This window comes from Eublepharis macularius, chromosome 18 (assembly GCF_028583425.1).
Source record: "Eublepharis macularius isolate TG4126 chromosome 18, MPM_Emac_v1.0, whole genome shotgun sequence".
NCBI lineage: Eukaryota > Metazoa > Chordata > Lepidosauria > Squamata > Eublepharidae > Eublepharis > Eublepharis macularius.
Window position 1 is genome coordinate 10385765 of NC_072807.1, and position 12055 is coordinate 10397819.

General features: G+C 47.6%; 2 protein-coding genes across 2 annotated transcripts in view; both read right to left on the bottom strand.

The window, feature by feature from the left end:
- Positions 1–406: 406 nt before the first annotated feature.
- LOC129345711 (olfactory receptor 10R2-like) lies at positions 407–3186 on the bottom strand. Its single transcript, XM_055002936.1, has 2 exons — positions 3177–3186; positions 407–2530 (listed from the first exon to the last, which is right to left on the bottom strand). The coding sequence occupies exons 1-2, from the start codon at positions 3184–3186 to the stop codon at positions 1791–1793; spliced, it is 750 nt and encodes a 249-aa protein (XP_054858911.1). The 3' UTR covers positions 407–1790.
- A 2968-nt stretch (positions 3187–6154) lies between these two features.
- LOC129345705 (alpha-2-macroglobulin-like) overlaps positions 6155–12055 on the bottom strand; it is a 91146-nt gene continuing 85245 nt past the window's right edge. The window contains exons 32-37 of the mRNA XM_055002931.1: positions 11558–11648; positions 10689–10760; positions 9771–9833; positions 7560–7662; positions 7277–7318; positions 6155–6516 (exon numbers count right to left, since the gene is read on the bottom strand). Coding sequence (XP_054858906.1) covers positions 6491–6516; positions 7277–7318; positions 7560–7662; positions 9771–9833; positions 10689–10760; positions 11558–11648 — 397 coding nt within the window. The 3' untranslated portion in view covers positions 6155–6490. The remainder of the gene's footprint in view (positions 6517–7276; positions 7319–7559; positions 7663–9770; positions 9834–10688; positions 10761–11557; positions 11649–12055) is intronic.

Sequence of the window (12055 nt, forward strand, 5' to 3'; positions counted from 1 at the left end):
AGCTTTGAGCAGTCCAGATCAATGAGTTTTACCCCCCCCCAAATCCCTAACACCTATACTAGATCACTAGTCTCTCCGTTTTGTCTACTCTGTCCAGCAGCATCTCAGGGGGAGGTTTTTCACATAAACTTAAAAAATAAAAACTAGAGATGCCAGAGATTGGATGTGCATGCAAAACTGGTGCTCTATTACTAAGCTGTGACCTGCATTACTTAATTACTTGGTTCATGTCTCCTATTACGTTACAATTGTATCTGCTCCAATGCTCTTGATCGGGACTCCCACTTAAGCGATTTACAACAAGCATTTTTGGGGCTACAGTACCCACCAAATGAAGTGAGGAAACAAATCGACAGGGCCAGACTAGTACCCAGAAACAGCCTGTTCCAGGACAAACCTAAAGGAACTAACAACAGAACACCACTGGTTGTCACCTACAGTTCCCAGCTCAAACCCATCCAACATATCATCCGTGAGCTACAACCCATCCTGGAAAATGATGCCTCACTCTCACAAGTCCTGGATGGAAGACCTTTCCTTGCCTACAGACAGCCCCTCAGCCTTAAATGACTTCTCACCTACAACCATGAATCAGCTAGCAGAGTCGCCAACACAGGTACCCGGCCCTGCAACAGACCCAGATGCCAGCTCTGCCCTCATATCTACTCAGGAAATACAATTACAGGACCCAATGGCGTCAACTACACGATCTCTGGCTCTTACAGCTGCTCATCTTCCAACGTGATATATGCCCTCATGTGCCAACAATGTCCATCTGCTCTTTACATTGGACAAACCAGCCAACGTCTGTGCAAAAGAATAAATGGACACAAAGCTGACATTAAAAATGGCAACATCCAGAAACCAGTGGGAGAACACTTTAATCTACCAGGATATTTCATCAAGGACTTAAAGGTCACTGTAGTTCAACAGAAACCTTTCAAAACCAGAATCCAACAGGAAGCTGCTGAATTGGAATTCATATGTAAATTTGACACAGTCAGGCTTGGATTGAATAGGGACTACGAATGGTTATCTCATTATCAGAAGTAACTGATCCCATTATCAGAAGCTACTGATTGCATCTACTCCCCCCTCCCCTCTCCACCTGATCTACTCCCCTCTCCACCTGACCAGTTTTTTCTTATACTCCATGCATCTGACGAAGAGAACTGTGATTCTCGAAAGCTTATACTACAGTAAAGTTGGTTAGTCTCAAAGATGCTACTGGACTCTTTTTTGTTAATCTCTCTGGACATCCTGTTGCGGATCTGAAAGCCCCTGTTCGACAGAAAAACTTCATAAGGAATATGCCACATGAAAGGGCTGAATTAGAACTTGTCCAGAAAATAAACACCTTCTGTCATTCTGGCTTAAACTGAGGACTCTTTTTAATAATTTTAACACCCTGTTCTTCACCTATTACATCATACTGTAATCCTTTACTGATGTTGTTTTCTCATATATCCCACGATCTCTTCCTTAATTAATTTGTCATTTATTTTATTGCACTTTTGTTTATCTTCACCTCATGCAAGAACCTGTAATCTCTCCCATCGAAACTACCCCACATAGGGGTTCAAGTTCCCACATAAAGAATTACACTGGATTTATTATATTAGGCCTCTCTCTGCAAAACTCCTCCATCTTTCCTGCTCCCTCCCTGTAATGTTCTGTAAAACTAAGGTAATAGTACCTAAGGAAGTGAGCTGTCTTTTGAAAGCTCATACCAGCATGGATGGTGTTCTTCTTAAGGTGTCACTGGACTTACAGCAAGCTCAAAGAGCTTCTCATATCTTTTCGGTGCACGTGCTCCTGCCCAGGGATTTCTTGAGTGCTACTTGGACATCTTTGTTCCTCAAGCTGTAAACAACCGGATTCAGCAATGGAGTCACTAGCGTGTACGTAACAGAGATCAATGTGTCTTCATTCAAAGTATACCTGGATTGGGGCCTCAAGTAAATAATGGAAATACATCCGAAGCGCACGATAACCACAATAAGATGAGAAGCACATGTTGAAAAGGCTTTCCGTTTCCCATCTGTGGTGGGGATTTTCAGGATTGTGTTTAAGATTAAAATGTAGGACAGAAGGATCAGAAAGAATGAGCAACATACTGCCAAAAAACAAATAGGAAAAATGACAGCTTCTCCTATATAATTTCTGGCACAGGCTAGCTCAAGTAAAGGTGCTATATCACAAAAGAAGTGATTGATTTTATTCAGCCCGCAGAACGGCAAGGTAAATACGAAAATTGTCTCAATTGTAGAAAAAAGAAAACCAGTAGTTGCTAAAAAGAAAACCAGTTTAGTACAGAATCCCTGATTCATCAGCACCTGGTAATGTAAAGGTTTACATATGGTCACTAGGGATGTGCGTTTCGGCTTTCTGAATGCTGAAAGAAAGCCGAAACAAAAGTGTTTCGGCTTCTTTCGGGTTAGCCGAAAAGTTTCGGAGAAAGCCGAAACGTTTCGGCTTAGCCGAAAGAAAAAAAGCCGAAACTTTTCGGCTTCTTTTGGCTTTCTTTCAGCTTTTCAATGGGAAAATGCCTCCGTCTTCCCAGACGTCTGGGGGAGGCATTTTCCCACCGAATCAGCCCAAAATTGGTGGGGACCTTCCTCTAACCCCTCTCTAAAAAAACCCCAAGTTTCAGACCGATTGGACTTTGGGGGGCCATGTTATGGCCCCCCAAAGCAGGTCCCCCTATCCTCCCATAAGAAAGTGAAGGAGCAGCATGTTGTTAGCATGCTGCTGCTCATCTTCTTCATTATTTCCTATGGGGAAAAAATGAAGAAGCAGGGTTCCTTTGCCAGGGGTGGCATTTTGCATGGGCCCCTTACCCTCAGGGCCCCTTACCCTCAGGGGCCCTTCTCCCACCCCTCCTCCCACCCCCCCACCAAGGCTCAGCCTGCTCCCACTTGGGGGGGCCATTTCATGGCCTCCCCAAGTAGGTGCTCTGCTCTCATCTCTACCACTGACAGCTGGGGGAGGCTTGTCTTGCCAGGGGTGGCATTTTGCATGCAAAATGCCCCCCAACCCTCTGGGGCCCTTCTCCCACCCTTCCTCCCACCCCCCACCAAGGCTCAGACTGCTCCCAATTGGGGGGGGCATTTCATGGCCTCCCCAAGTAGGTGCTCTTTTCTCTACCACTGACAGCTGGGGGAGGCTTGTCTTGCCAGGGGCCATGAAGGCCCCCAACCCTCTGGGGCCCTTCTCCCACCCTTCCTCCCACCCCCCACCAAGGCTCAGACTGCTCCCACTTGGGGGGGCATTTCAAGGGCATGGCAGCAGTATCTTACACAAAAATAACACAACTCACTTAACATCAGAGAATCACCCCAAAATATTGCTGTCAAAAGCACTTTATTTCCTTAACTGCTTTAGGTTACACAGTAGGATGGCACAACAGGGCATGAAAGCAATGTACTACATAAAAATAACACAACTCACTTCACATCAGAGAATCACACAAACAACTGCTGTCAAAAACGGTGAAGTGGGTTGTATTATTTTGTACAGTACACTTCTATCATGCCCTTTGGTGTGCTCCCCTGCTGTGTATCCTAAAGCTGTTCAAGAAATAAAGTGTTTTTGACAGGAATTGTGCTTTTGTGATTCTCTGATGTTAAGTGAGTTGTGTTATTTTTGTGTAAGATACTGCTGCCATGCCCTTTGGTGTGCCCCCCTGCTGTGTAACCTAAAGCTGTTCAAGAAATAAAGTGTTTTTGACAGGAATCGTGTTTTGTGATTCTCTGATGTTAAGTGAGTTGTGTTAATTTTTCTGTGTGGGGGACTGCTGGTGTAATGTGTCATAATGCTTTGCCTACTTGTACTTTAAAAGGGAGAAAATAATTTTTAAAAAACTTTATTTTGTGTTGTTCGTGTTTTATTCTTTGTTGTGCAGTTGGTTCCCATCATAGGGAACAATGGGGCTGGCTGGCCAGCCATCTCTGTAGGTGGTGGGGGAATTTGAGGGAGGGTGTCTGTGGTTCAGGTGCTCTTTCACAGGGACCAGCTGGCACTCAGAAGTGTACCCACCATTGTGGCACCCCTGGGCTGTGCAGAATTGGCCAGGGAAAGAGAGTTTAGAAGTTCCCAGCATAGGGAACAAAGGGAGAGGGCTGGCCTTTGCCAGCCTGTTCCTGGGGTTATGGGTGTGGGGCAGGTGGGGGTGGATTTGGGTCTGTGAGGGGCTAATGTGGGGATTTGGGTCTGTGTGTGGCAGCTGGGGGGGGGGAATTGGGTTTGTGTGGGGCTGTAATGGGTGGACTTTAGGGGCTGAGAGGACCTACTTGGGAAGGCCATGAAATGGCCCCCCCAAGTGGGAGCAGGCTGAGCCTTGGTGGGGGGTGGGAGGAGGGGTGGGAGAAGGGCCCCTGAGGGCTGGGGGGCATTTTGCATGCAAAATGCCACCCCTGGAAAGACAAGCCTCCCCCAGCTGTCAGTGGTAGAGAAAAGAGCACCTACTTGGGGAGGCCATGAAATGCCCCCCCCCAAGTGGGAGCAGTCTGAGCCTTGGTGGGGGGTGGGAGGAAGGGTGGGAGAAGGGCCCCAGAGGGTTGGGGGGCATTTTGCATGCAAAATGCCACCCCTGGCAAGACAAGCCTACCCCAGCTGTCAGTGGTAGAGATGAGAGCAGAGCACCTACTTGGGGAGGCCATGAAATGGCCCCCCCAAGTGGGAGCAGGCTGAGCCTTGGTGGGGGTTGGGAGGAAGGGTGGGAGAAGGGTCCCTGAGGGTGAGGGGGCATTTTGCATGCAAAATGCCACCCCTGGCAAAGGAAGCCTGCTTCTTCATTTTTTCCCCATAGGAAATAATGAAGAAGATGAGCAGCAGCATGCTAACAACATGCTGCTCTTTCACTTTCTTATGGGAGGATAGGGGGACCTGCTTTGGGGGGCCATAACATGGCCCCCCAAAGTCCAATCGGTCTGAAACTTGGGGTTTTTTTAAAGAGGGGTTAGAGGAAGGTCCCCACCAATTTTGGGCTGATTCGGTGGGAAAATGCCTCCCCCAGACGTCCGGGAAGACGGAGGCATTTTCCCATTGAAAAAGCCGAAAGAAAGCCGAAAGAAAGCCGAAAGCCGAAACGGCTGGCTGTTTCGGCTTTCGGCTTATTCGAAAGAGATTCTTCTTTTGGCTTTTGGCTTTCGCCGAAATTTTTTGGCTTGCACACCCCTAATGGTCACATATCGGTCATACCTATGGCTTTTTTTCTAGGAAAAGAGGTGGTGGAACTCAGGACCTCACAATGATGTCACTTTGGGTCAGCTGGAACAAGAGAGGAGTTTTTTAAAGTTTAACTCGCCTCGGCGAAAATAGCCACATGGCTGGTGGCCCTGTCCCCTGATCTCTAGACAGAGAGGAGTTTAGATTGCCTTTCACACCAGCGGCACGGAGGGCAATCTAAGCCCCTCTCTGTCTGGAGATCAGGGGGCGGGGCCACCAGCCATGTGACCATTTTCAAGAGATGCCGGAACTCCACTGCATTCCAGCTGAAAAAAAGCCCTGCTTGAAACTCCCTTTTAGGGTGTCAGGCACCTTGTCTACCAAAGTCATCTTGTGTTTGAGCAGCAGCAATTTTACAGAGTTTAGGGTTGAGGTCTTTTCACATCACCTGTGACTGGATTCTTTTAACTGGAGCTGCTGGTGATTGAACTTGGAACTTCCAAATGCAAAGCAGATGTTCTACTACTGAGTCTCAACCCATCCCTTGCAAACATTTGGTATGCACCCATTAATTTCAGCACATTTAAGTATGCCTAGGGGCTGAAATAGACAAAATATTCAAGGGGGAAAGTGGCAGAGGGGAGAGAGAAGGCTGCCCCTTTGCTATGGATACTTATCGCTCCTCCCCCCGAACTTTTTTCTCCTAATTGTGTACTTTCCAGACTTAAAGCCTGGCTGGATAAAAAGCAACTGGGCAAGGAGTGGCAGAAGTCAAACCCTGGGCCAAGGAGAGCTTCAACACACCCTTCCCACAATTATTCCGCTGCTGAAAGTCAAACGCACGCACACTTTATGGGTGTTCAACAGAAGAAGGCTTCTTCTGCCTTACATTTCAGTGCTGCTAACTCTGCCTTGGATTTTTGCTAGAAAATGACACAACCCTCCCCCCAACCTCTCTTTCTTAGAAATGCACTAGAGACATGACTGTAGAATAGGAAGTATTTTTTATTATCTCCAACAGACGGACATTGCGGATCTCAGACTGAGAAAGGGTACATTGCTTTAAGGGGCACAGTCTGTACAGACTCTTCTCGCGTATTTATTCTGCTTTCCCACAGCCGTTCAGGTTGTTCTTCTGGGTAAAGCCACAGTTGGGTGAGGCTTACGATGGTCAGTTTATAAAATGGTGACACATATGGGACAGGCAACCAGAAGACATCTGGGAAAGGGCCTTTCCTCTTTATCTTTGGTAGTCTTCATCATCCAGTGGAAGAAAAATTTAAACAAGAACCAGAATGGGAACTTTGGATCTCTTCATTCATCATGCAGTCTTCTGTTTAATCTCACCTGCAAAATAAATTTTTAAAAAAACTATGCCAAATATTCAGCCAGAGAAGGCATAATGTAGTTTGGTGGATGAGGCAGAAAAATCTCCAAGCTCCCCCACCCCCAGGTTTGCAAAATAATATCAGCAAATGAAGTAATTGGTAATTTGCTGTTCTTAAATGCCCCTGCCCCAACATACTTCCTGCCAAGAGATTCACAAAGGTCTTACTTCTGGCATCAAAAGCAGATGGGGTAGATTACTTTCAGGGCCACAGTTGGTGACTCTGTGTGTCATCCGGTCATTTTCAGACTCTTCAGACCAGGACAGTCGAACCCACTGGATGGCTTTATATGAAATTAAATGCTAACATCTAATCGCCATATTCCTCTCCCCATTGTTCAGTTTCAGCTTCTGGTAGTTTCAAGGAGCAATTTTCACAGTGAAGTGAAACCAAGGCAACTTTTTTATGGTTTTGATACGGAGACCTGTTCTTACAAATTGCTTTCACACATGTCACGAGGGCCACTTATCTTGTTTTGGCAGAGCTTCCAAGAGAGGGTTGAACTCTTTGCATTGCGTTGTTTGCTATCCTTTGTGACAGAGTGGCCTGTAAACATTTATTTAAAAATGTTCTGATCTATCTTTAGGTGGAAGAGTATTTTCACTTCAGAACTTTGCCCAGCAATGCCCATAGGGGGCAAGTAAATTGACTATAAGATAGTTAAGCAAAGATCAAGAGCTGGGACGTCTTGCAAGGGACAAGCTCTGTTCATACTCTACCTGTACTGCAGGGGGTGTTGTACTCAGCCACGACAAAGTCATCTGGAGAAATAAGGAAATGACAGTCAGGGCAGGGGAAGTGGAGTATTGTAAAATGCTGCCTCCAGCTTTCTGCACAGATGTTCTGTAGTCTAATATAAATAAGGATTTGTTCAGGAACATTTACTTACATTTATTTTTGCCAGCTTTAATTTTTGGTAAGCTGCTTGAAGAGGCTGAGAAGCAAGGGATCAGGTTTTTAAAAATTTAAATACCTACAACAGGGTCGCAAGTCTTTCCTCACCTGTTTCGTAGTAATCATAGACTTTCACCAAGGCAGGCTTCAGGTCCTGAACGGGCGCCTCCCTCTCCACCGTGAAGGAGTAGCTCTGAGTCACATTGCTCATCTGAGGAAGCAGTGGGATTTACTTACATCTGATCCTTTTAAACACAGGTCTCCTCCTTTTAAACACAGCTCTCCTCCTTTTAAACACAGATCCCCTCCTTTTAAACACAGATCTCCTCCTTTTAAACACAGATCTCCTCCTTTTAAACACAGCTCTCCTCCTTTTAAACACAGATCCCCTCCTTTTAAACACAGATCTCCTCCTTTTAAACACAGATCTCCTCCTTTTAAACACAGATCCCCTCCTTTTAAACACAGGTCTCCTCCTTTTAAACACAGGTCTCCTCATCCCCAGCAAGAGCTCAACCAGCCAGGTGGTGCTGCACGCCCCAAAGGAAGTAGGCCTGTGGCGAGAGACTACACAGCTCCTTCTCAGATGCTTCTTGCTTTGTTTCATAGTCTTTCTACATCAGACATCTTACATGAGGATACTCAAGTGTAGGGAGATGCAATGTTTCTGGGAAGTGTAGTTTTAAAAGAAAGAGCAGGCAGAGCTCGCTCCTCAGAGGGTTTGTTAATTTCATCTTAACCTCCCCTAAGGGGAGGCGAAAATGTAATTAATAAATCCTCCTAGGAGCCTTCTTGCTGGCTGTCTTTTTAAACTACCCTCCTGTAGAGAGATGAGATTGACAGGGCCTTTGGTTCTGTCTTTTAAAACTATGCTTCCCAGAATCAGTGCATCTTTGTACACTTGAGCATCCTCACGTAAAATGTCTCGTGTAGAGAGACTCATGGAGAGAGGGAGAATATTCGTGGGACTTTTATCTCCTCAGTGGGCTCTGGAGATTGGCATTCTCTGGTGGTCCTAGGAGTGGGGCAGTCCTTACTCTTGGGATACAGCTCCTCCTCTCCGAAGGCAGGGTCAGTCAGCTGATTTTGATCCCGGAGAGGAGGGGCTTGTTTGTGGAATCGCCAGTCTTTCTGGCCCTGCCATCCGAGCAGGATTTCTTCAGCAACGCTCTGTAGAGTGCAGCGGTCCCGGTGAAGAAGAAACTGCCAGATACAGGCAGGGTGGAGCTCACACAGGAAGGGAAAGGCCCTACTGCCCTACTTCACAGCTGTATCACTTTGGAGCGACTGCGAGCATTAGAGCCGATGGCCCTAGGTCCTCCTAGCTTTCACAGCCACAGCCACAATGGTGAGCCAAGAGCCAATGGTCCCTAGGTTCTCTTAGGTTCCACAGCTGCAACCGCAAACTCCACTGAGGTTCCCCACTTACAGGCTGGGAAGACACCCCCCTCAGATGACCAGAGGGTGCGGTGTTTGAGTCCGCGGCAGCCTGTTATGGAAATTGATATTTTGGGGAACTCCCTCAGGCTTGGTAGGAGCAGCCTCTGTTTCCTCTTAACTGGGCCCCTCTGGGCTTGGCATAAATGAGTGCTTTTGCACACACCCGTGAGCTCATGCAACCGTTTTCACATCCTTCTCCTGCTCCCCCTCCCAATGCTCTAAAAATCTCAATGAAGCCACACAAATCCCATTGCCTAATGCAGCAGAGACTGGCCAAGTCCACTCCTAAGGAAGCACCCCATAACTCTGAGGGCTCTCAGGATGAGAGGATATTGCTTGTAGCCTCTTTCCATCCCCTCCTTCCAAGCATCTTGAACTGCAAAAGCAGGCCAAAAGAGACGGAACTCGGAATCCTTCCCTCCACCAGAGAGCATGTGGAGTAAGGAAGGTGGCGGTGGAGGGTGCCTCCAAGTCATAGCTGATTAATGGTGACCCCTGGTGGGGTTTCAAGGCAAGAGACTAACACAGGCGGTTTGCCATTGCTTGCCTCTGCAGTCCTGGTCTTCGCTGGAGGTCTCCCATCCAAAGGGGGACAAGAAGAGAATTCTCTTCTACCTCTTATATATAGGCAGGGAGAAAGGAGCGGTACAGGTCTCAGGGGTATGAAGACACTGTAAGAGCACTGCAGTGCCTCTTCTGAGAATAAAAGAGGGAAGCAAAGTGGGAATAACCTGAGAGGCATAACCTGTTGCTTTTATACCTACGTAAGGCTTCAAGGCTTCAGAGAGATGCGGGGGGGGGGGTCTCCTCTCACTGTTACCATTGTTCCCCCAAGAAATGCTTCTCCCTGCCTTTCCTCAGGCCCTCCTACCCACTCACCTGTTTCAAGTACAGTAGGACGTGATTGGTGCTCACTTCTGTCTGCTTGACATCCCTTTCATGCTGGAGGAGGCAAAATGCAGAGGGCTGCATTATTAAGGTGCAATGCTGTGGGGTCGCTGGCCCCGGGGTCAGTTGAAACTTCATACAATGGTGAGGGGAAGGAGACCGGGGCCATTTTCACACTGCTTACCGGCCATGGAACATTGCGCTGAGCTCCTGGAACGACAGTGTCTTCCTGGTGTGATTTCGCGCGAGAACGATTTTTGTGCCAGGAAGACACTGTTGTTCTGGGAGCTCAGCGCCATGTTCCGTGGCCAGTAAGCAGTGTGAAAATGGCCCTGGTCAGATGAGCCTACCAAATAAATTAGCAGATGCTACTCGCTGCCACAACATGGCCAGTTGCTTAGTTGACTTTTTAAAAAAAGATCAGACAAATTCATGGACCTATCAGCAAACAGCACATAGTGACCTCAGGCAGGGTGCCTTTTGTGTGTAAGGTGCCATCAAGTCACATCTGACATGGAGACCCTGTGGGGTTTTCAGGGCAAGAGACTAACACAGGCGGTTTGCCATTGCCTGCCTCTGCAGCCCCGGACTTCGTTGGTGGCCTCCCATCCAAAGGGGGACAAGAAGAGAATTCTCTCTCTTCCACCTCTTATGTACAAGGAGGGAGAAAGGAGAGGTACAGGTCTCAGGGGTACGAAGACACTGTAAGAGCACTGCAGTGCCTCTTCTGAGAATAAAAGAGGGAAGCAAAGTGGGAATAACCTGAGAGGCATAACCTGTTGCTTTTATACCTACGTACGGCTTCAAGGCTTCAGAGAGATGGGGGAGGGGGGACTCCTCTCACTGTGACCATTGTTCCCCCAAGAAATGCTTCTCTCTGCCTTTCCTCGGGCCCTCCTGCCTACTCACCAGCTCTATGTACTCTATGACGCGATCACCTCTGCTCTCTTCTGTCCGCTTGATCATCCTGGGCATTTCTAGCTGGAGGAGGCAAAATGGAGAGGGCTGCATTATTAAGGTGCAATGCTGTGGGGTTGCTGGCCCCATGGTCAGTTGAAACTTCACACAATGGTGAGGGGAAGGAGACCGGGGCCATTTTCACACGGCTTACTGGCCATGGAACATGGCGCTGAGCTCCCAGAACGACAGTGGCATGATTTCGCGCGAGAACGATTTTTGCGCCAGGAAGACACTGTTGTTCTGGGAGCTCAGCACCATGTTCCATGGCCAGTAAGCAGTGTGAAAATGGCCCTGGTCGGATGAGCCTAACAAATAAATTAGCAGATGCTACTCGCTGCCACAACTTAGTGACAGCCAGTTGCTTAGTTGACCTTTTAAAAAAAGATCAGACAAATTCATGGACCTATCAGCAGACAGTACATAGCGACCTCAGGCAGGGTGCCTTTTGTGTGTAAGGTGCCATCAAGTCACATCTGACATGGAGGCCCTGCGGGGTTTTCAGGGCAAGAGACTAACACAGGCGGTTTGCCATTGCCTGCCTCTGCAGCCCTGGACTTTGTTGGCGGCCTCCCATCCAAGTACTAACCAAGGCCAACCCTGCTTTACTTCTGAGATCAGATGAGTAAACGATGTCATAACAGTTGCCTAGCAACTTTCAAAGTGGCAGCTGAAATCTTGCAATACAGACTTATGAGATCTCTGCAGCAATTTAGAGTTGCCCAGGAAATCTAACGAGATTACATCCTGAGCTCTCAGGTCTCTTCTCAAGAGAGATGCTTCTTTATAGTGGGGTCTTGAAACATATATAGGATGCTTACTTTTCTCACTGATGATTTCACTGGAATGAATCCTGACAGCATCTTAACATCAATGATTGCCACGTTAGGGGTTGGGCGCTTGCCAGTGTAGCTGAGAGACAAAGAGGAAAAGGAAGCCATTTCAAATTCTTGAACTCAAAGTCAAAGCCACCAACTGATTCTTGGAAAAATATTCTTGGTGAAGAATTGCCTTGGGGTGTGCTGATGTGGCCTGCCTCAATGGGGCTCTTTAGTCACAGAAGATGCCACCTTGACTGGTTGGGAGAAAAATGGCAGTCTTGGACACAGAGAAGAGCAGAAGATTAGTCCAGGCTTGAAATAGCAAGGGAGGACCTGTGGCTGAAATGTGGCTGTCTGGGGACCTGTGGGGATGGTAATGGAAGCTAAAGGAAATAGAAAGTACTTGGAGTGCTGGACTTCCGGTTTGGGATCCATGAAGGTCTAACGCAGCTCTAAGAGCTGAGCTGTCCATGCCGCTGTTTTGGAGGCTGGAGGGGC